The sequence below is a fragment of the Physeter macrocephalus genome, chromosome 13 (genome assembly GCF_002837175.3).
Source record: "Physeter macrocephalus isolate SW-GA chromosome 13, ASM283717v5, whole genome shotgun sequence".
Lineage (NCBI taxonomy): Eukaryota > Metazoa > Chordata > Mammalia > Artiodactyla > Physeteridae > Physeter > Physeter macrocephalus.
In genome coordinates, this window is record NC_041226.1 from 10,011,070 (window position 1) to 10,035,492 (window position 24,423).

At 45.1% G+C, this 24,423-nt stretch overlaps 1 protein-coding gene across 2 annotated transcripts in view; it reads right to left on the minus strand.

Moving 5' to 3' along the window:
- Positions 1–7,424: 7,424 nt before the first annotated feature.
- STARD13 (StAR related lipid transfer domain containing 13) overlaps positions 7,425–24,423 on the minus strand; it is a 231,563-nt gene continuing 214,564 nt past the window's right edge. For both annotated transcript variants that reach the window (XM_055089653.1, XM_007128917.3), the window contains exons 8-14: positions 20,909–21,107; positions 16,170–16,380; positions 15,462–15,576; positions 14,365–14,586; positions 13,604–13,821; positions 10,499–10,675; positions 7,425–9,768 (exon numbers count right to left, since the gene is read on the minus strand). In XM_055089653.1, coding sequence (XP_054945628.1) covers positions 9,651–9,768; positions 10,499–10,675; positions 13,604–13,821; positions 14,365–14,586; positions 15,462–15,576; positions 16,170–16,380; positions 20,909–21,107 — 1,260 coding nt within the window. In that variant the 3' untranslated portion in view covers positions 7,425–9,650. The remainder of the gene's footprint in view (positions 9,769–10,498; positions 10,676–13,603; positions 13,822–14,364; positions 14,587–15,461; positions 15,577–16,169; positions 16,381–20,908; positions 21,108–24,423) is intronic.

Below are 24,423 nucleotides of genomic sequence, written 5' to 3' on the forward strand. Positions count from 1 at the left end.
GTTTTGGATGGAAAGTCCTATAAATATCAGTTAAGTCCATCTTGTTTAATGTGTCATTTAAAGCTTTTGTTTCCTTATTTATTTTCATTTTGGATGATCTGTCCATTGGTGAAAGTGAGGTGTTAAAGTCCCCTACTATTATTGTGTTACTGTCGATTTCCCCTTTTATGGCTGTTAGCATTTGCCTTATGTATAGAGGTGCTCCTATGTTGGGTGCATAAATATTTACAATTGTTATATCTTCTTCTTGAATTGATCCCTTGATCATTATGTAGTGTCCTTCTTTGTCTCTTGTAATAGTCTTTTTTAAAAGTCTATTTTGTCTGATATGAAAATTGCTACTCCAGCTTTCTTTTGATTTCCATTTGCATGGAATATCTTTTTCCATCTCCTCACTTTCAGTCTGTATGTGTCCCTAGGTCTGAAGTGGGTCTGTTGTAGACAGCATATATACAGGTCTCGTTTTTGTATCCATTCAGCCAGTCTGTGTCTTTTGGTTGGAGCATTTAATCCATTTACATTTAAGGTAATTATCGATATGTATGTTCCTGTTACCCAGGACATAATTTTAATGTCATTTGATATAATTATTGCCAGGGCCCCAGGAATGCTGAGATCTTGATCATCTATTATCAGTGATCCTTCCCACAGGTTCGGAAAGCTCTCTGTGCACAGGAACAATAGCAGAAGGGTATCAAAAGACGTATTTATTAACCGCTGTGCAAATGTCTGAGAACTATAGTAAAGGACGAAGGCTCCCACTTGCCTCTGAACCTAAATCTTAGGACTGAGCAGGCCCCGTGATGCCACAGGGTAGGACGGGGATCTATCCGTGTATCCGGCTGTACCTAGCATCCCAGCTGCGTGCACAGAGGAAGGAGCACACATGATGGGTACCACCTGGCGATGCTGTGTCTGCCTCCCAACAATGTCACGGAGCTCGGTGATTCACACTAGCAACTCCCCTTCCCTAGAAGGTGCTGCAAAGGGCTGGACAGAGTAGCCTGGCTGGAGGTATGTTGTCCCTCCCTCATGTGCCCTTTGCTGCTTCCAAGTCTGGCCTCACCAGAGGGCTTGCTGTGCACCCCACTGTCTTGCTGTCTTCTTTTTAAAATTTATTTATTTTATTTTTGGCTGCTTTGGGTCTTCATTGCTGCGCGCGGGCTTTCCCTAGTTGCAGAGGGCAGGAGCTACTTTTCATTGCAGTGCATGGGCTTCTCATTGTGGTGGCTTCTCTTGTGGCAGAGCACAGGCCATAGGTGCTCCCGCTTCAGTAGTTGTGGCATGTGGGCTCAGTAGTTGTGGCTCTTGGGCTCTAAAGCACAGGCTCAGCAGTTGTGTTGCATGGGCTTAGTTGCTCCACGGCATGTGGGATCTTCCTGGACCAGGGCTCGAACCCATGTCCCCTGCACTGGCAGGTGGACTCTTAACTACTGCACCACCAAGGAAGCCCCGGTGTCGTCTTCTTGTTGAAGACGATTTGCAATTATACTCAAAATGTCACTCTTTAGAAGATCCACTCAGCCAATCCGCTGGGTGTTCTTACAGCCAGCATAGCTTCCTGATTTCATCATTCTGTCATAGAGGAACCCTCCTCATTAAGGGAAGCAGCAGAGCAAAGCTCAGATTGCCTGGGTGTCAGTACTGGTTGGGTGACATCAGGAAAGTCACCAGTCCTTTCTTAGCCTCAACTTACTCTTCTAAAAAATAGATATAATAGTATCTATGTCATTGGGTTGTTGTGAGGATTGATACCTACATTGTGTATACACATATACATGTATGTGAGTGTGTATGAAAAATCCTTGGTAAACAGCAAGGGCCCAATGCACACAGCTGTCATTATTGTCTTATCACTTTTTACTTAATGGGAGGTTTATTCCATGTGTGATTGGTGATGATCTGAAGTAGGAAGATAAAGAGCCCATAGCATACTGGGCATCAGAATGCTCCCTGGATGTTTACACTTCTAGGTTTGAAGTTCTGGTTCACTATGGTTCCCCTCATTAGCCTTCGAAATTCCACTTGGAGAATGCCATGGAGAACTGCCATCCTGCTTGCTGCCTCTTCTGGCCTTGATTCCTTTGTCCCGTTTCAGTGGCCTGACCCTCATCCTGGGAATTACTGCCGCTGGAGAGTCTTTTCCTCATTTGCATGGCTCCCACGATGGATGTCACCTTGGGTCTATTTCTGATCTCTGCATAACATCTTGACACTGGAATGTGGGAACACGAGGAGCTGTTCGTTTTATACTCCCCAATCCTTGAACAAAAATTGCAAAGTGTTCTTCTGTCTTCTCAGAGAAAAACTGTCTCCCTCTTGTTCTTATTCAGTTTCAAGAAGTGACAACTGTGGCTGTATGTATGACTGGTTAAAATTCCTTCATTTCATGTAAAGGATCCTGCCTGATGCCTGCTTTGCAGCATCAGGACTACAGGGGAGCAGGGCTCTGTTAAATGTGAATTTTGAGATTTATGGGGAAGATCAGGACAGCCACACAACCGTCTGAAAAGTGAACAAGGCAGCCAAATTGCTGCTGCATTTTTAAAATTTTTTTTGAAATGCTGCATCACTGCTTTGATGTTTTTTATGCTTCACACATATGCTGCTGGGTTTATACTGGAACCACTGCAAACTGATAGAAAACTAAGAAGAAATCCACTGTCCTTTGCCACTTCCAAGTCTTTCTCGAGCTGAATGTTCAGTTTCATGCAGTTCTAGAAGGGAAGCACTGTTCTGGAGTGTGTGTTCCTCGTGTGTGGGGTCCCAGAGGGCAGCTCCAGCAGATCCCAGCGATGGGTGGTCCTCCCCCCACTGCTGCCCCGCAGCTGCTCCTTCCAGAGCACGTTTAATTTCAGACCATCGGATAGCCCTTTTCTCCAAAGTAATTTGAACTGCCCGTCTCTGTGGCAGTCAGCACACTATCTGTGGCTTAAACAGAATTGATAGTTGTGCCTGTTTCCTTGTAGCTTTCCCCTGTAGATGAGGGAGCAGCAGAGAAACTGAAGGACGTCAGGAAAAGCCGTGAACACCAACACACCCAGTGGTCTTGTTTGTTTGCCCGGTGCTCCCCAGTTTGGCCCTTCCTCACTCAGCGTCTTCAACTCTTGTCCATTTGGCGTATGTGGGAATCCAGCCCCCAGAAAGGCAGGGTCCCTTCTCCCTGGCTGGCACCTCTTGGGTGCTCCCTCGGGTCTTCCTTGGGCACAAAGTTCCTGGCAAAGCTGCGCATTACAGGATTGAGACAAAATGGATACCACACACCATCTTGGGAATTTCTTCAGAAAACTGCTTGACGGGCTTGGAAACCAAGGAATGGGGGTGGGGATTCTCTGAGAAGAAAAGATGAGATTCAGACAGCTTTGAAGTGGTGGAGGGGGAGAGAGACGGGGGAAGGAAGGGTCAGGCTGGAGGAGGCTCCCTGGAAGAGCCCTTCTGAATCCAGGCAGAGCTCCTGTCTCTGACTCCCCAGGGAAGCAGGGACCATGTGGGGAAACGACCCGTACACTCCAACCACCGGAGAACAACAAGGTCAGGTGACTTTCAGGGTTAGGCTTTTTTTTAATGTGGTAGTAGCATTTCAGTCTCTTCCGTATTCCAAAAATAGCTTCCACCTACCTGCTGATGCCTGAAATCCTTGTAACAGGAGAGAAAGCCTCTAATGCCCGATAAGGAGATAAAAGACTTCATTATCTACAGTGGAGCAGCTCTGTCTGAAACATTCACATGAAAATGTCACCAATCAGCTTTTCAGCAGACAGGATGGGAAGGGAAGGCGAGGGAGCCCCAACACAGGGCTGGCACCCGCCGTGCCCACAGGAGCAGCGCGCTGATGTTTCCCGAGATGGCGCGGATTTAGGGCAGCGAATCCATGCGCGCCCCTGGCGTGATGATCTTCTGGGTCCTGGGGTGGAGCCACGCGGCCAGGGCGTGAAGATGGGTCTTCCGCCGGAGTGAATTCCTCCTGCTGTCAGCGCAGTTGTGCGTCACATTCTGAAGCTGGGGACCTGGGCGTGGGAGTGAGGCGGGCTGGGTCAGACCCTTCCCTGCGGGAGGCGTTCACTGTTCCCAGAGTGGAGGCTGAGTGTGGGGGGAGGGGGGCGGCCAGGCGGAGAGGTGAGAGCCCCTGGGGTCAGGTGTGGGTTAAGGCGCTGGAAGCAGAGCCCCTTGGGGCTGCAGCTTTAAGTTACATCCTACCTTGTACTGTCTCCCCGGTGTGTTGGTTGAGTCTTATCCCAAGTGACGCCTGGTCTCAGGTGTGTTGTGGGGATTTAGGGAAGCACTTGGAGCAGCTCCATGAGGAGGTAACACGAGGAGAACGGGGTCTTCCTCCCCTCCCAGGACTCTGGTGCCAGGGTGGGTCCCGGCAGTGAGCTGAGCGGTCGTGGTCGTGGTCAGCAGGGGTGGGTGTGGGTGTGAACCAAGCTGACGAGAGAGCCTGCCTTCGAGCACGTGGAAACGCTTGTCTCGAGACCTCCCCAAGTATCCGGGGGCCTTGGAGACATGCTTGTATCTGGAAATCAGAACGGCAGGGGACTTACCATCTAGGCCTAAGAACTGAATGTTCCCATCTGGGACATACGGGCTTCCAGCACCTGTGCATCGCTTGCTGGAACCCTGCTTTCTGATGGGCTTGAAAGACGCAGCCATCACGCATCAGCAAGTGTAGTTCCCAGAGGCTTCATTTCCTCCTGCTGCTGTTACTTATTTTCCTTCACAAGGAATAAGGTCTCAGCAAATTCATGAATTGATCATTCCCACCACTGTAATTTTAGCAGCTCCAGCGGAGCTTGAGGAAAAATAATCAAACAGCATGTCATTTTGATAGTTCTTTACCCCAGGCCCTTGTTAAGCTTTCCCCTGAGTATCTAATCTCCTTCCTCTGATTTTATTTTTCTCTGTAGAGCTTCCCTGGTCAATTACGTATCTTGTTTCTTGGCTGTTTTCTCTTCTAGACCATAAGTTCCATGAGGACAGGGATTTTTTGTCTGTTTTATTCACTGATTTTATTTATTGTTTTATTTACTGAATGCCTAGAACAGTGTCTGGCACATCATGAGTGCTCCACACATATTTGTTGAATGAATGAACTAATCAAACTGTCCTATTTTCTGCAAACAGATGTTCAGCATTTGATAATTTCAGAAACAGTTGCATTTAACTTCTTGGAAGACCAGCTAATCCTCCATTGTGTGTGCTATTGGAGAGTTGAAGCAGTCAAACACAAAATGTGAGTTATTTCACTGGCTTTGGAATACTCCACACTAGGTTATGACTTCCATTTCTATGGCTTCTATCATCTTTATGCCCAGTTTTCAGATGCCCAGGTCATTTTAAATACCTATAGAATGGTGTAGCAGAAAGTGTCCTACGGGATGGAGTTTCAAAGCTGAGTAAGACATGGTCCATGTCCCTAAGAGCTCATAGTCTAGTGGGAGAGTTAGATTTATTGCCAAATGACTAAATGAGATGAGATTAATGCAATAAGAGTAATATATAAGGAAGCAGGTGGATTTCAGATGGGTGGTCAGGAAAGTCCATGGAGCAAATGATGCTCATATAGGGTTTTGAGGAATAAACAGGCTATCACATGACCAACAAGATGGGGAGAAGGTCAATGCCAAGTCACAGAGATGTGAAAGAGTGGCTTGGTATCACTGGACCGTTATGTGTGTAGTCGGGAGAGGCAGGGATGACACAACTGAAGTGAACATGGGATGTATGTACCTCTAGCTTTGGGCCCTGGTCACTCTCATAATGTTTCAGACCTGTATGTCCCACTAGTGGCTGGGCATCTCCACCTGGACAATTCAGTTCAGAATCATTGTAAGCGCTACAGGAACAGTGACACTCCACTTGGCTAGGATCTATTTAATTCCTTTACATTAATTTCCTGAGAAGAAATACGACTGATTTTTTTTTTGTGGCCAAATATCAAAAGACAGAAGTATAACAGGGACTTCCCTGGCGGTCCAGTGGGTAAGACTCTGCGCTCCCAGTGCAGGGGGCCCGGGTTTGATCCTTGGTCAGGGAACTAGATCCCGCACGCATGCCACAACTAAGAAGGCCACACGCCATAGCGAAGATCCCGCATGCCACAACTAAGACCCAGCACAGCCTAAATAAATAAAATATTTTTTAAAAAATAAGTAGAACAGTTTCATGCCTAAGAATTTCATGAAGTAGACTCAGAATCAAGTTTGAATTCATATGCTCCAGGGTCCCAGGATGACACTGGTTGCCTGTGGCTGCTAGAATGACCATGTTCTCTTCTTTCACATAGAAGAGGAAAAGAGACAGTTGAAATTCCTCCTTTGCCTATGAAAGCAAAACTTGCAAGTAATGGAAGAAAGGATGAGGGAGAGGAGCAGAGAGCAGAGTTTGGATCATTTTTATGTGGGCATATGGTCATTTGGGCTGCTGTGGCTCTTGTAGCCTGTAGCTGAGAATGTTCAAGATCTCCTGCTTGCTTAATTAGGGGCAACCTTTGTCATCTTTTAGAAATAAAGCATAGAACAAGTACAGTGGTCCCTCAGTATCCGCAGGAGATTAGCTCCAGGACTCCCTTCAGGTACCAGAATCCAGGGATTGCTCAAGTCCCTTATATAAAATGGTGTAGTATTTGCATATAACCCATGCACATACTCTCATATACGTTAAATCATCTCTAGATTACTTGTAATACCTAATACAATACAAATGATATGTAAATAGCTGTAAATACAATGTAAATACTATGTAAATAGCTGCCAGTGTACAGCAAATTCAAGTTTTGCTTTTTGGAATTTTCGGAGTTGTTTTTTTTTTAAATATTTATTTATTTATTTTTGGCTGTGTTGGGTCTTCGTTTCTGTGCGAGGGCTTTCTCTAGTTGTGGCAAGCGGGGGCCACTCTTCATCGCGGTGTATGGGCCTCTCACTGTCGCGGCCTCTCTTGTTGCGGAGCACAAGCTCCAGACGCGCAGGCTCAGCGGCCATGGCTCACGGGCCCAGCCGCTCCGCGGCCTGTGGGATCTTCCCGGACCGGTGCACGAACCCGTGTCCCCTGCATCAGCAGGCGGACTCTCAACCACTGCGCCACCAGGGAAGCCCCTAGACTTTTATATGAATCTTTATATTTGAGGGAGATTTGACTACAGTACTGAGGCGTCAAACTCATGGCAAGCTTTTTGGAGAGAACTCTTCCTCAGGAAACAGGTTTTCCACTTACAGGATGAAGCATGAAAATCAACATGTATTTTATAGAAAAAAAAGGGTATATTTAATGTATATAAATTTCTTTGCCTTGGCAAGTATTTATTTACAATTGATGATTGATACCAACAGTTGAGGTAAAGATATACATGAGGTATAAATATAATATTTAAAGGCAATATCATATTTTATTTCTATTGGCAAGATAACAATGAATAAAATACTGTAGTATTTGACAAACAAGCTTGCTGCATCTTTCTCCTTTTCTTTTTTTTAAGATGCACTGTGTTGTTAGGCAGCAGTAATGTGATTAGTATGTGCATAAAAATTAAAAAGTCAGGTTATTTGAAGAGAAGGGGAGTCAGAAATAAAGCCATGTTTGCTTTTATTCTAAGTATCCTCTAGGTCCCAGCTTCTCAAGGTGTGGTCTTCGGGCTGACAGGCTGGGCATCCCCAAAGCTGGTTCAAAATGCAGAATCTCAGGTCCACCTCAGACTTCCTGAATCAGAGGCTTATTGTAACAATATCTGCGGGTGATCCGTGTGCTGCTAAGGCTGGAAAAGGCCTGCTCTAGGTGACACGACACCATTCATCCTTGTGTGCCTATCATATTTCCTGAAAACATATGATCCCATCTCTGGAGTAGGATCAGCATTAAGCTAAATTAAAATTCACTAATGATCTTGTCTATGCATATTAAAGTAATCTGGCATATGTGGTTAAATTTAAGATGTATGGAAGAAGTGAATTTGTTTTGCTCACAGAGCATTGCCCAAATGGAAAATTATGGGATGGCTGCCACCTTCTTCGGTAGGCAAGGAAACAAAAAATTCCTAGATCACAATTCAAACAGTATGATTTTACTGGTACCATACAAAACTCATATATAGCATTTTTATTTCTCTCAATAAAAGAATTGCACATTGCTGATAAAAGAAAACATTATATAAACGCATACAATATAAAAAGAAAAGAAAGGAAAACACTCTTGTTTTTTTTTCTCCAGCATGAATTGCTAAGTTATGATACCAATCTCTCCCTGAAACCAAACACAATAAATTATCTTCCTCTCTAGCATTGTTGAATTACAATAAAAAAACAACTTAAATCCATTAGCAATTGGTTAAGGATAGTCACTTTGCTTAGTCTATACAGTAATAAATAAGGTTGGGTCAAATGCATAGGTAGCTTGACTGACTAATGAAGAAATGTGGAATTTAACAGACCTGTTTATATTTTCTAAAACTAATTGAAGAACACAGTTTTGGTCTTAACATTAGTTTAAAAACCCTGTCTTTCAGATTGCAAAACTTTAATGAATTCTATCTTAAGAGCATCATATGTAGCAACAGTAGAATTCCCTGAAGCTGAAATGGTCCAGGACTCTTGAATGACCATCATCTCCCTTAATCTGGTGTCCAGAGTTAAATTCAGTGCAATACATTGGTAAGAAAATGCCAATTAACTGTGACCAAATAGGCCACTGGTCAACTAGAATGACATTTAAGAACATTATGAAATGTAAGTATGAAAACTCAACAAAACACAGAGGCTCCCTTTGGCTGTGACTCTGCAAAAGCTATTATATTCAGCTCTAATCAGCAGAGAAATACAGGCTCTCTTTGAGTCACTGGGCTGACTCCAGTGGTCCACAGGCGTCTAACATGTCACTGAAAGCTGTATCTGCTGGCCCCATGGCAAGCGGTAATCTAGCCTTAAATTCGGGAATGACTCCTCACCCACTTCTTTGCTTTAAAGAGGACTAAATATTATTTTCCTTGCTTTATCCAACACCCCACTCTCAGTTTTTGAATAACACAAACAAACAAGCTGACAACATGTAAGAACCATTTAATGTGTTTTCCTTTGGTTGGCTAATCTTTGGTAAGACATCAGGGCAGACTACATATTTTCACACTTTGGTGTCAGCAGCAGATTCTGCTCAGCTTACAGGACGGTGGGGAGACAGCGCCCAGAACAACTTGGAAAGAACCAGGTGAGGAAGGGACTTACCGAATCAGACTCGTTCCTTTTCAAAATATGCAATTATATATAAAATTGATATTTTACATATATACAGTAAAGATAGAGATATACACACATATGTACATATGCTATACATACATTTATTTACAGTTAAGAATACGCTTCTTAGAAGCCTTTAAATAGCAAATTAGGCAATGCACAAGGAATAATCCATTTAATTTTAAGTAACATAGATAAATGTTCTGATTTTTTAAAATATTATATTAGTAGGGATGTAGCCGTCTCCAGGAAGGCTAGGAAAGTTCTCAGAAATTCTTGCATCTTCAACATTACGACTTCTCAGTGCTTCCATTTTTAAGCATCGGCAATCGGTTTCTCTCTCTCCCTTGCTTTCTCACGCGCACAACTCTCTCCCACAAGTGTTTGCTTTCACTTCCTCTTCCCTGAGTTTGATGTCACACTGGGGAAAACTCAGATTTTAGTTTCTGGACCCTCGGCAATGAGGGGCTGAAAAGAGTGTCTAATCCTGGCAACTTCCGCCGCACACAGATGTCCAAAACCTTTATTGTACCATTCTGGGGAGTGACCTCTGCGGGGACAAAAATCAGAAAGGAAGTGGGAAGGTCTTTTTCCAAATCACAGCAATTTGTCATGGTCGACAGGGCTGTGCTTGTGCCCTGAATGTCAGAGCACCTGCATTACACTCGGGGCTGCTGCTCCAAGGATCTGAGAACCTCATTCTGTCAACGGGGGCCTTGAAAATGCCTTTTTGGCCAAGTATTCGGTCTATCTTTCCAGTATTCACCAGGTGCTTTAAAATGATAGCGTCTCCTCAGGGGTGATTCAGACTTAATTCTAGAATTTACTGAGAAAACCCAGCTTATATCCACCCAGACCAAGAACTCAGCATCATGAATGCTTTGAAGGGGTTGGATTTCAGTTAGTTCCCTCTCAAAGGAGGGCAAAGGGAGGGAGCTGCAAAAGGGATAGGCTGAAAAGAAATGCAAGAGGACTCGTATTTACTGAGCACCTACTACATCCCGGGCTCTAGTGCTGGTGTTTGCCCCATGCCCGAAGCACAGAAGTATAAAAGTGGGACAAAACGGAAAATAAAGATGAGCAGAGGACTTTCTCCTGAAAGTCAGAATTTTAGCAAGGGCGCAAAGAGGAAAGGCGAGGGGGAGGCACACATCATCTTCTAGAAAGCATGTTAATGGCAAGAGGAATAAAAGGACAGTGAAATAAGGGACCAGATGAGAAACAGGGCCCCAGCGAACGTGCGGCAAGCCCGCGCCCGCCGCCCCCAGGAGCCCACTCACCTCAGGTCCACCCTGCAGATGTGGGTCAGCCTCGACTTGCCTGACCCGCACGGCTCCATTAAGTACTGAGAGTCCATCACCACAGCCCGCACACCACCCATGAGCTGGGCTTCCTCGTGCTCCACGGAGAGGGCCACCAGGGTGCACATTCCTCTGGGCAAATCAGTCTTCCAGGTCCTGCAGCAAAACAAACCCGCACGTCGGAATTAGGGCTGAGAGAGAAAGAAAACCCTGGGCACAGCGCTGAGGCTCACACTTATATTTTCTTGCTCAAATTCCAAGCCCAGTTACTTGGACTAAGCTAATGGTTTCCATAAGTGCGTGTGAACTTTATACCGTGCAGTTGAAAGCAAGGGTCTCAGCCCTCTGACCCAGAGGTCAGAAACGGTCTTGCAGCTTTCAGAGCTGCTTTCAGAATCCCAAACTGAGGCTGCAGAGGCTCCTGCACGATACTGAAGGGCTGATCTCACCGTTTGGGAATTAGGACTCGCCCATTCAAGTCTTTCACCAAACATCTATTGGGTGTGCCAAGCTCTGAGAAGCCGCTGAAGACATAAAGGTCTACAGCCCAGGAGGAGAAACAGACCTACCCAGAGAACCCTAAAGCACCATGGCAAGTGCAGTGATATGGCTGTGCAAAGAGCGCTCTGAGATCATGTACAGGGAATGGCTTCCTGGAGGAGGTGGTGCTCAACTCAAGTCTGAAAGGATGCTTAGCTTGAAGAAAACTAGATACATGCAGACTACTAATTGCCTTCACGTCCCTGAGTGGCTCTTGAGCGGAAGAAGAAATAAATACAGTTGATTTGCCTCCAGAAAGCAGAGATATGAAGGTATGTTTTAATTCAGTGCAGACAACAGCCGTCTCACAATGTGTACTCTTCAAAAATGGAATGGGCTATATGAGGGGTAGTGAGTTCACTGTTACTGGAGCTATTCAAGCGGTGGGGGGGCGGTGTACCACTTGGGAAAAGGTTGTAGATGGAAGTCAGGAATCATGAGAGCATCTCTGTAGCAACCATTTCTACCATAGGATGTAGGTTTATTATAATCTTAGTTATTTATGTTACAAATCCTACCCCCTTGCTTAGTTATCTCATCTCTAACTTCGTCCTGTCCTACCTCACTAGAAAGAGGAACTATTACCTAGAACTAGGGAATAAGCAAGCCCTACACAAATGCTTAGCAACTTCTCCATGGGTGTGACCGTTCTCTTTTCATGCATAAGGCTGTGATTAATAACAAAGACGGAAAGTTGTACAGATTTGTGGGGATAAAACGGAAGAAGCTTCAGTGAGTATCACTGGAAGCTCCTGAGGAACTAGCGAAAGGGATAAAGTGAGACACGAACATGGTAATCCCAAGAAGAGACCAGCCTCATGCGTGCTAGCCTAGACAGGGAGACGCTCTGAAAACAGGAAGTGCCTCAGCCCTGGACTCCTCTCCATACCTGTCACTTTCTACCTCTTGTATCATAATCACAAGGAATTCCTGCTGCAGGAAACACATCTGGTTCATTATTAATCCTCTTGGGTGCCGAGTTCTTCTCCCTCAGCCTCATGGTCCACCCACCTTCTTCTTCAAGTCTTGGATCAAATATCAACACAGTGAGACTCTGCTCTGACCACTATATTTGAAATTCCACCCCTTCCTATCCCCCTAAGATAAGTAATCCTATCCCCCTTGCTTATTATTTATTGACTCTATCTCCCTAATAAAATATAAATCCCAAGAGAGCAGGGTTGTGGTCTGTTGTGCTCCCTGCAGTATCCCCGGAGCCTCCAACAGTGCCTGGCACAAGGCAGTGATGGAATGATACATGAGAAGTAGCAGGCGGGTGGCACTGCAGGATGAGTGGAAGGAGGGCGGTTCCATGCATGGACTCCAGCCCTCAGCCTCCTCTAAGGGAGCGAAGAGGCAGGCTATGGCATGGCTCCATCCCCCCCGTGGCTGCCATCCTAGAACGATTTGATTTTCTGCTTGCAAGAGTGAAGGCGTAAAGTTTAACTTTCACGAGATGGGTCCCAATAACTGCGGTAATAAGCCACCCTTACAACGGCCCACGTTCTCCACCAGGGTCCCAAGGTTGCTAAGATAAACACATATACTTAGGGAAAAAATGACCCTTAACATTCAAGGTCCTAAGGACCAATTCCAAAGGCATAAATAGCCCATGTGAAAAGTAACCTTTAGTTTGCCATCAAGACTAGTTTAATAAAGAAACTATTTAAATTACACATTTGGGAATTTCACTAGTGATTCTTTTTATACTGCTAATATATGAGAAGAGACAGTATTCACCATCGGTTATCAATTAAAAAAGGATGTATTGATTTAATTATATTTTACTTGGGTTTGTTAGAATCCTCAGTCCCTCTTCTTTCTGATTCAGCACTGACTCCCCAGCCCATGTGCACAGCTCTACTGTGCAACTTCCTATTGTTGGTTGAGCACCCCCCTCCAAACCCAGAGAGCAGGGGTCCGGAACTCAACCCAAAAATCCATTAGAAGTAATGTTTCGACAGTAGTCACCAGCCTCTCGCAAGCCCTGTCAGGCCCTGAAACCTTTCTGGACATCCAAGTGTCTCAGCATAGTGGGACCTTCAGGGCTCTGTCAAGTTTCCATGCCTGGTAATGAGTTATGAGCAGCTGAAGTTATACAGAGGAATTTTGAAGTTACACACACTCCAGATTGAGAGTCACACCACCGAAGACTTGCTTTCCCAGGGGGAGAAAGGCAAAATCAGGAGAAAAGCCAGTCAGGCTTTTCAATCTGCATAATTTAGCAGAAAGTACAACTGGACAAACAGCAGTTATTTTGGGGGACTCTGTTCCGAGGAAATGAACAATATTTATGGCTTAATAAACCGTATGCTCCATAATGAAAGGGGCCATAAGAGAACCCAGCAGAGCTGTGAATTGGGTGAAAGAAGCAGGAAGTCGGGTATAAATACAGCAAAGTCAGTTTTCACTGAGAGAAATGAGGGCCGGCTGAGTGTTGCCAGTGGAGACTGAACTTAGGTGGGAGACCTCTGAAATGCTTAAATCTGCAGCTCTGATCTGGCTTTTGGAGCAGAGCATCTTAAACCTCGGAGGCAGGCTTACCTGAGAACCAGGAAGTCTCTGGAAGGGTGAGGCGCCATGCTGTTCTGCACGTACTGGTAGATTTCTGTTTGCTTGTCCAGGGTTTCCACCACCTTCCACTGCACGAAATCCTCATCCCACAGGTGGCGCTCCCTCAGCACGCGATTCAAAACCACCGAGGGGGGCGCTTCCACCTCCACAGAAGCCTTCCACAGCCTCAGCGGATGCCCGTCTCCCACCTTGGGAAAGATCCCAGCACAGGCTGAAGAGGTTGCTGATTGCAACACAACCTACCATCCTTCACTGGGCGTTCAGAAAACATCACTGAGTACATAACTTGAAACAGTGACTCTGCATACCTCAGGTTTAGAATTTTTAAATGTTTATCCTTAAGCTAAAAAGAAGAATACTGATAATAAAAACGATAACCACCAACACACAGTGCTCCCTGTGTACCAGGCATTGTTCTGATTTTAAAACAGCCCTCCTCTGACAGTGGTCCTACTATTATGTCCATTATGCAAATAAGAAAACGGAGGCACAGAGAGGCGAGTGACTCGCCCAACGTCACACAGCTACGGGACAGAGCCAGGCCTGGGCTCCAGCAGTCTGGCTCCACAGTCTGCAGTCTGATTATGTGCAAACAGGCTCTAGAGTGGGTGGTTGACTGATTCATGTGTGGTGAAGCCCTGGGAACAGAGTAGCCATTTTAAAAGCAAAACAAATCCCTGGTTGTAAGCCTTGGCTCTTTGGGGGTAATTTTTTCCAAGACCTGAGATTACCTTTTTGAAAGCAAGATCTGTGTTGTCTGTGTTGGAACACGTGACCCATCCTTTGAACTTTTCCTTGGCTTCCTTCTGGAGGCCCTGGATGAGATGCTCCAGGTATGTGTGGAAAGTGGCCCCGCTCTCCTCCAGCTGGGCCCCCAGGTCTTCCAGAGTTGGGGGATGGATCTCAGCCTCCATATATGAGTTATGAGACTGGGCCACCATCTCAAGCGGGACCTGAACCGATGGGACGCACAGAAGAGCAACACGTTGAGCTACAGAAATGCTGAGACTGACAGAGAAAGCAAAGCAGCATCGCCAAAGGCCACTGTACGGGCAATGGGCCGAATGCCGTGGGGCAAGAGATGTTTGTCTAAGATCAGTGAAGGGGTCGGGGGCGGGCTTCCTCAAGGCAGGAAACCCAAATCTGTTTGAGGCTATATTTATTATTCAAAACACCGCCATGACTTCCCATTCATTCTTTCCATTTTCCTTTGATTTTACTTATTATACATTTTTATTCAATTTGGCAAAACTTGGGCTCAGGAAACTTAAAGTGCACAGACTCAAGGGGAACGTCAAGCATGACTTAGAGGCAGCTTTACCTTTGTGGCACACTTTCCTCTTTTGCAAATGACAACAAGTATGCCGGAAGTCTAGTTCACTTAATCCTTCAGCGTATCTGTGGCTGTATTCATAGGCTGTCACTGATTCTGAGTTCATAGCGATTGTTCAGTATCACACATTCACACACACACGCACACACACGCACACACACACACACACTGAATCTAATCAAGTCCCGAGGTTACGTCAAATATACCGTACTTGGCTGGCTGGCCTGGGAACTGGCACCTGAAGTTGATGCAACTGTTTTCATAAAAACCATCATCATGGTAAACCCAAATGTCTTTAACTGTCAAAGCCTCAACTATTCAATATGTAAGCTCACTCCTCACATTTCTAGGAGGCAAAGACCAGATCTATTGAGTGTACCATTGTCATTATAAAATCAGGAAAAAACAGAAATAAGCCATAAATGCGGCAACCATTCCAAGCATCTTATCGAGTTCCAAGAGCTATAAGGAAGGCAGTTGGAGCCTTTCACTCACCTCAAAAAGTCTGTCACATTCCATGATCATGTGGGCCAGCCCCTGAGCTGCGGCCAGATTCTCACTGAGGTCCTTTTGATCTGGCTTCCCGGAGGCATATTTCTTCTGGATGACTCTGTAATTGAGGGGGAGAGTCCTCAGCAGATCCCAAGCCCAAGAGCTTTTCACAGTACAGAACTCATCCCTTTGTCATGTCTTCACGCCCAGATGCTACCCAGATCCCATACTTTCTCATTTCCAAATAAAAACAGTGACTACACATCGTAGATGTCCTGAGTCAGGCTAAGAGTCTGACAGTTCATAATGGAAAACCTTGGACAAATACACGGGCAGGAATAACTGTTGGGGGAGAAATTAATCTATTTTTCCCAAGTTTGAAACTACTTCACTGCAAGCTGCCGTGCTTGGGCCTTAAATCTAGCCTTTTAAAAATGAAGATTGTAAAATACTACTTTGTGTCCTTTTTCCCTCCTTCCCACTAACACACGCAAAACAAAACAAAACTCCAGGCTTTGGGGATCACAAAGGACACTGTGCTACTTTGATAATTCCCTGACGCTGAGCCACACGAACTATGTTCCTCCAAACATTTTCTGATTATAAATGAAGTGCTGACAAATCCCCAGCTTGAAATACAGCGGGAGTTTTTGTAAGTAGCCGTGGGGAACACCTGGTTTAGGATTAGCAGTCTTGCTGAGGAAAACCCACCTGGGGGAGCTTTCCTTCTTCAGTAAATTCAGATGGAAGAGGGAGGGGGCCAGACACACAGCCAGGTTCATGGGCGTCATCTGATTCTCCTCCACCGCGTGGACCACGTCGTTGAGGAAGCACAGCAGCGTCTGCAACACCTCCCTGCTCTCATCGGCCAGCAGCAGGACGGCCGCCTGCACTGCCTGCAGCTGCTGCTCTTTGGGGACGTCTGCAGAAAAAGCGGTGCCGGGAGTTAGAGGAACAGCCGGGGAAGGAGCCAGCGGGAGAGGGGGAGCGAGCGCTACCTTCCTGCGAACACACTCAGGGCCACTGTCAGCATCAACAGTGACACGACAACAGCTAAGGGCGCAGAGCTGCCCCAGGTGGTGAGAAGCTTGACGAGCTGCCGTCGGAACCCCACAGCCTCACTCCAGAACCCATAGTCTTAACAGCGAGGCTGGACTTGGCAAGGAACACCTGTGCTGGCTTTTCATACTCTTGGAGCAATCCTCCTCCTCACCTACCTGTTTCAAACCTCTGGCCCACCCCACCTCCAGCTCCTGAAGCGTCCCTCAGCACGCCCAGGGCTTGGGGAAGAGGAATCAGGCTCCTCCCTCTCGGCCCGTTCCCCGTCTGGGCGGCGATAGGGTGATGGGAAGGCTTGAAAGGGAATCGGCCTGAACGGTGTGAGGTAACTAAAAGGAAAAGGTATAGAAAAATGGGTGCTCTGGGCTGCATTCTGCTGCCCCCTGGCTGTGTTTGTTAATGATCTTTGAGGCCTGACTCGCCACCCTTATTCCTCTCACTCTGAAAGACACCGTCAGGAGCTCACGGGGGCTAACACGGTTGTCTTTCCTACCATACCGGGTTCTAGAGCGGGTCTCTGCAGCAGGCGTCTGTGCTCCAGAGGGGGATGGGAAGAAACTGTTGGAATTTCCAATGGTGTTTGTTTTCTCTCCAGCTTTAAAAATACTGACGGGATGTGTCTTATGACATGCACAGTATATTACAGTATATCACGATATCTTTACATTATTGAAAATATGCAAGTGCACATGCGCAGATAGTCCCCACGGGTAGGCGAGCCTGCTGCCCCGGGGGCTGTGGTGAGCCTTCTGCCCGGGTCCTGCCCCTCCCCGTCATCGACCCTCCCAGGGCGGGGCGCGCTGCGGGCCCGTCAACCGGCAGCTGCAAGTCTCTGGAAGAGCCTGACCATGGGTTGGACATTCTGGAACCCACCCCGACCCCCACCATGTCCACTGTGAACCGGCACAAGACAGACCTGGGTTTGATAGAGGAGAGCCATTCTGTTCACATTATACAGAAACCTTTTTCCTTTTTCTTGCTTGTGCTGAAGCAGAAGCAGATACTCCTAATGACCTCAGGCTTGTCATTGAAGTGTTATAAATTCAGCTGGAGCCCTTGAACTGCCTTTAAATAAGCTGCTTTAGGTAAGATGTCCAGTGCATGCATTGTTTAGCTTTAGGTTGCCAACCTTCTCTTCTGTGCCAAAATTTTTGAAGAGTTATCTGTCGTGGCTACATGTTGTCCCAGCTTCCTTCTACTCACTCGTTTCTTTATCCCTCAGAAAATACCTTCTGTCATTATTTTCTACTAAAGGTGCCTACAAAGGTCAACTATTAATCCCTAAATTCAGCATTCGTATCGGATCCTATCCTCTTTGACCTTTTTTGTGGCACAGGCACTCCTGTGGTTCCTGCCTCTTTCCTGGCTCTCAGAAGACTGTTCTAGATCTGGATTTCTAGGTGCTCATGACTTGCATCCACACAGATGGCTAGCAGCACTTGAGACTCCACGTCCAGGCTCCTCCCTGCCCCCAGATCAGCTCCCCTCCCCCTTTTCCTTTCTGAATGGTCTTTAAAACTACAGGGTCATCTTTGATCCCTGCATCCTTCTCTCTCCTGTAGACCATGGGCTTCACGTGTGCTCATTATCCATCCAACACTCTAATTAATCATTTGATGAAAGTCCAAGAAGTAACAGAGCTACAGTTGGACCTGCTCTGGAGAACAGAGGAGGAACTGTCCCTCTCTTCTCCACAGCCCTTTGGAAACTTTGACTCCAGAGTCTATCCCTAGAACATCTTTATTTCCAGTCTTGCCGCTGGAGTTCCCCACAGGCAACCCAGAGCCTCAATTAATGTGCTGGCTCCTTAACCCTCCGTTCTCATCCTGTCCAGTACCTCTCGTTCACCACTTCCAGATTCATGGGTCAAATAAGCAGTTCCAATGGACATGCACCCTGTGGCACAAGCCTGGCTGCCTATGAAATACCTACTCTCTCCTTTCTCTAAGAAAACCCACGTTCTGTTCAGGTCTGGGCTGTAATGTGCTCAGGGAAGTTGGGCCCCTCCCTCAAAACCAGGGGATAACCATATTGGCCTAGACCCAAAATGGTAATCCCATTCCTCTTCCCAGTGATTGATTTAGGGGAGAAAATTGTAAAATTTCTGGGCTATGGGACCAAAATAAACGCTAGCTAGGCATTTCTGTAAATTCATCTCCCTGATAAAAAGAGACATATGCCCAAGGAGAACCCTTCTGCCTGCCTCTTGCCTTTGGATGTGATTTTGGGAAGACATGATAAAGATAAGTGGTGGCAGTCATATTGTGACCTTAAGGGGATGACAAGGGACGCTGACCTCAGCCACGGTGTCACTGAATTAACCAACTCTGGAATTATTTAACTCCAGATTTCTTGTCTTGTGCGATTGTATATATAATGTCTTTATTATTTAAACCACTGTTTGTTGGATTTTTGGTTCTGTGTTTATAGCTGAGAGCACTGTAACTGGTAGCTCCCTCAACACCACCCAAGGGGTCCCAGCAGTGATTAATGAATCGAATATGAACTCTTTGCTCTAATGTTCAGTGCCCTTCCTGGGTACAGCCCCGGTCTAATTTTTGGAGTCATTTGATGCTGCACTGGACAGTTACCCTTCCTTGCAAGCCAGACAGAAGCCCTGTAATCTCCTGACACAGGTGCTATTTACTTCACTCAGCATGTGTTCTTCACGTGTCTCAACCTTCAGTTGTCACTTCTCCACCAAGTCCTTATTCTTCATCTCAACCCCCTTGGGTGCTCTTTGTAACCTTATCATGGGATTTCTCCAGTCTTGCTGTTTTGCAGTTATTTATGTACATGTCTCATCTCCCTCAACTGTAAGATGCTTAAGAGCAGAGTTAAGTCTTACCCATCCATATGCTCTGCAGTGCTCAGCATGGTGCCCTGAACATAAGCAGAACTCAGTTTGCAGAGAACTTAGTTTGCTCAGCTAAAATAAGCCCTGCTTTGATCTGTTTTATTTTGCTTGTAAAAGCATTTATCTCTTGGAAATAATCTGACTTTAACCTTAGACTACTGTCAACCATAACCTGAGAAGTGATTAAATGTAAAGACTCATATATGCTACTTCCAAACCGTAAGGGAGGGTTAACTGAAAAATGCAGCTCAACCTCTTACAGCAGAAACATCATGAATTCCCTGTATTTAGCCTCCAGCAACATGTATCACTAGTTTAACTTAACCTATTCACTCTGACAAAATAATATTTATTTAGTGGGTCACCACTTTATCCTGTTTTTACAAGTGGTACTTGTTATAATCCTTTTCGAATTTGCAATATTATAAACTCCTGAAACATTTAGTACAGAATTCTCAACAGCAAGAATCTTCTTCGAGTTGGATCAATGCCATGTCAAGGTCCACTTCATGTATATGTTGCTAAAAACTCAAAAGTCCACAGGCCAAGTGTTTTCTTCCTAAAGAATTGAGACTTAGACCATTAAATACTTACAGTTGACTGTTGAACAACACGGTTTGACCTGTACGGGTTCACTTAACAGGCAAATTTTTTTTTTTTTTTTCAATAAATACACAGTCGGCTCTCCCTATACTTGGGTCCTGAATTTGCAGATTCAACGAACTGTGAATCCTGTATTATGTTTATGATCGTGGTTGTCTGAATCCTCGGATGCCCAACTGAGGATACAGAAAACCGACTATGGGACTTTAGCATCCTCGGTGGGTCCCGGAAGGAATCCCACGAGGATACTGAGGGACAACTATATAACCATAACAGTGCAGCTAGAAAAGAGCCACGTGTTCATTTCTAATACCATCCCCTACTTTGCAACTATCTTTAGCAGGATATGTTGTTAAATCAATACTTGCTATTTTCAATGATTAATTTTAGGGGTTTTGCTGAGAATTATCAACTTCACATCACTTAAAAAGTTCTAAGTGAAAATATAAATTAGTTGAATTAAGCTTAAGCCTTGATTTGGTTTGCTTACTTTTCACCAATTAAAATACATTGCATTAAAATACACTTCCTTTTATTTCTCGTCATTTTAACACATTTGGATTTCATATATCCCAAGGAAATGCTTTCTTTTTAAGAACACCTATATATAAAATAAATTCTATTGTGTTACCTTTTCATTTTAAATTTATTAAAAGTACATTGAAAGTTAGTTTTTATATCCTACATAAAAACCTATTGAGCAGGAAGATTTTGATGTCAAAAACATATTTTCAAATGCATAAAATATAGCCTGGAGATTTCCATATTGAAGTGTGAACAAAGTTTACTTCTGGAGAGGAGGGTAGAATTGTAAGTTTTATATACTTCTTCATGCACTACTTGTACAATTAAAATTCAATCTATAGAATTTTTTTTTGTTTTAGGTGGATGAATGCACTTGGGAACACTGATCTGCCTTGTTCCTACTTACACTGATAGATGTGGAGGAAGGTCTCGCTGAGCTTGTTGGTGAAAAGAGGCTCAGGAAGGTCCCGGAAGAACTGCTTCACCATATCCGCCACGTCGTAAGCGGATTGGTCCTCGTAGCTGACGTTCTCAGGAAAGCTCTCGTTCATTTGACGTAAAGCATGGATTCGAGACTTCACGCCTGATTTTCGAAAAAGACCCACCTGAAACAAGCCACAGTGACGTGTTAGTGAGGCTGCCTTTGCCCCAGACGTTTTCTTCCTACCGCAAGCACACTGAGGGAGATGAGAAGGCAATAGGACCAGGACTCGATGACTTGGCATTGCATCCAAACTAGTATATTGTAAATTACTAACTTAGCTACTTTGGGCAGTAGCTGAACACTGACGTCCTCTCCCATGAAATGAAAATAGAAATAACAGCCCACCTTACAGGGCTCCTGAGAAAATATACGTGACTGTGCTTTGTGACTTGTCAAGTCTTACAACATGGTAGACGTTATTTTTTTATTCATTTATTTAACAAGTAGTGATTAAATACCCCCTATATACCAGGCATACTTATATCTTCTAAGAGTCATTAGTGAGCAGGTCAGACAAAATTCCCTACCTTCTGGTATGTATACTTTAGTGGAGGTTTTGAGAAACTTCTGTCAATGGAAGGTTTGGTGGATCCCAGATAAGTAACCATATCCAAATGCCCCTTTGAGGGAGAGGTTTATAAGGAATATGCTCATGAAACAAAATATCGTTAAGCACATATTTTGATTGATAGGTCTTACTTATATGCTTTTCCTTCTTCAGAATCCTTGTAACATATGCTTCTCATATGATGCACTTGCTACTCCACCTGGTTAGTTATTAGGTGTAGAAGCTACGGCTGTAGTGAGAATGATTCCTAAGTGGCTTTTCTTCAGACTTCAAGACATCGTATTATGCCTTTTTCATCCTTAGGGCTTAGACTCCTCCTCTGCTTGACAAATGAATGGAGCAATAAGGCACCGTGGGGATAATGCCCCTAACAGGAACGAGTGAGGGGGAGCAGGGCCCTATGAGGATGGAGGTTTCTGCGGTGGTTTCCAGGTTATGCTGTAGGTTCTCCCCAAGTGGACCTGCCGTCACCCCAAAAGAACTGAGCTTCTCTGGGAGCCCAGGCTTATAGTGAATTCGTATGTCTACTATTTTTAAATGGCTATAGGGCACTGAGTTTCTCAAAACTGGTTCTTCAACCCTCAGTCTCCACTCTTTTCACTCCGCAAGGGCTCACTGGTTGGCCCACTTCCACATTCCCAGCGGTCAGACAGGTGGGCAGTGGCCTCGAGTCAGCGCTGCTCTCCCTCCTTATTCCCGGAGAGACACGCCAGGTTGTCTCACGGGCTGCTCTGTGTGCCAGGCCAGCCTCCACCCAAGCTCAGGGGTCCGAAGAGAGCTCTCTTGGTTGCTGCTATAAACAGAGAGCAGCGCTAATTCTTTTAAACTGCATAACAGCAAGGGAAGAATTCCAAGCAATTAGAGAATACTCAGGTTTTTGTATACGTCAGCTGAATGGATCGCAGGAGCAATTATACACCACTACTTTTTGTGGCAATAAAGACAGAATTCTTAGTAATACTTCTTGGCGTTCCAAGGCTTATCACCCTAATTTCACAGAACAGCATATTAAGGCATAGTATCACTTAAAATATTAATTGCTTTCTTTTTTATTCTTAAAGTTTGGAATGTCTAGAAAATGCAAAACGTTGCCAAGAAGAATCTAAAGAGCATTTCTCTTCCTCTGGCAACTACTCCAGATTTCATCAAAGGGCATGAGAAGAAAGCATGTCCTGTCAAAAGAAAAGTTCAAGATGTCAAATGAGTGATTATCGAAGTGAGATCCAGCCTTGATGTGTTTACATCTCAACTCTTCTGATTCTGGAAGGAGGCCCAAGACCGTGCCTCAAGGCTGTGCTGCGCGGGGGTTCTCAGAAGCCAAGTGCCCCGGAGGTGAATTCCTCAGTGTGACTCACAGTTATCCTCCTGTGAGTTGGTATTATTCCATTTGAGTATTCCTGTTATTATTATGTTTTAATGGTAGAGAAATATGGATCGGATTCTCTAAAAAGAATAAAGCAGACAAGTGTTTGTGAGGACATCGCAGAACGAGGTTCCTCTTTTGTCCTCTGTGTCTTGCTGGCTTTGATTCTGGGTGCACAGTGATGTGCAGGTACACACACATCCCAGGGATGTTTTCTTTGTATTGTTTTGTTTCCAAGTTTCTTTCTAGTTTCAGCAAATATTGTGATTTTAATTATTTTAGACATGTCTGGAGCTCTCCAGCTGCGGGCTCCGAGCTGCTTGTTCTGACTTAGATCTCACAGGATGTCCAGAGGGTTGTCAGGTATTTATTTGTTCTGCCTCAATTTCTGACAATAACCTTCCCATCCCACCCTTATCATCCAAGGGACGTGGGAAATACCTGTGGGTTCTGGGGATTTTTGTTGGAAGCACCAAAGGAAAGTTTTTTTCCTAAGCCTAATAAAGTAAAGGTGGTCTGAAATCAGATTCCAGATGTTGGAGTGAACGATGGCAGAAGGGAAAGATGGTAAGGGCGCCTGTCTTCAAAGATGTCACTGAGCTAATGTAAGAACTAACCCTGGAACTGTCCTGCTTCCTGCCTTCTTGTCATGTGACCGTGGGAATTTTCTATAGTTTAAGCCATTTGGGGGCGGGGCTTCTGGTCCCTGGAGTGAAAAACTCCCTGGGCGTGGTAAATAGAAGCTTCCTCTAGTGATGTAGAGGTCCTGGAACCAGAGAGAGGAGCTTCTCCTACCCATCATCATAGAGCAACCAGGGGTGTTGGCCCATGGAGCTGGCAACCATCATTTCTTCTTCTGCAAAAAGCTTTCAGAGCAGTGATAAAATATGCATTTTTGGCTAATTTTTTTTTCTAAGTAATAAGTGGAGGACCAAAGAAACCACTTTAAAAAATGGGTTTCTTCTAAGGGTACCCTTGTCATCATAGCCAATGGGAGGCAACTCCAGACCCTTGAGCTTCATTACAAGGAGGACCCAAGATGTGTTAAATGTCTTTCATTTGCTTCCGTTTCTGTCACTGGTGGGCGGGTCACCTGGGTAGTCACACGGGGACCCACTCTTGGTTTAACATTCTGCGGTCACCGTTTTGAAATTCTTCATAATTTATGTGCACTTTCATTTTGCACAAGGATCCACAAATTACACAGCAGGGCCCGCTCTCATGTACCTCGAAAGCACGGCTCTAAGACTCTCTCTTAAAAGGTAAGAATAGAGGTCAGCAATGCGAAATCCATTTTTTAAGCTTCTCTCTTGCACATAATCTCTCATTTTAAAGATAAAAGGATGAACAATGAGTGTTGGTCTGGTCTAGTTTTACTTTCCTCTCTCTTTAGTCTTCCACCCAAAAACTCAGCTATGAAAAAGCAAGGACTCAAAGTATAATTTAAAAAGACAGGCGCTGGGGCTTCCCTGGTGGCACAGTGGTTGAGAGTCTGCCTGCCGATTC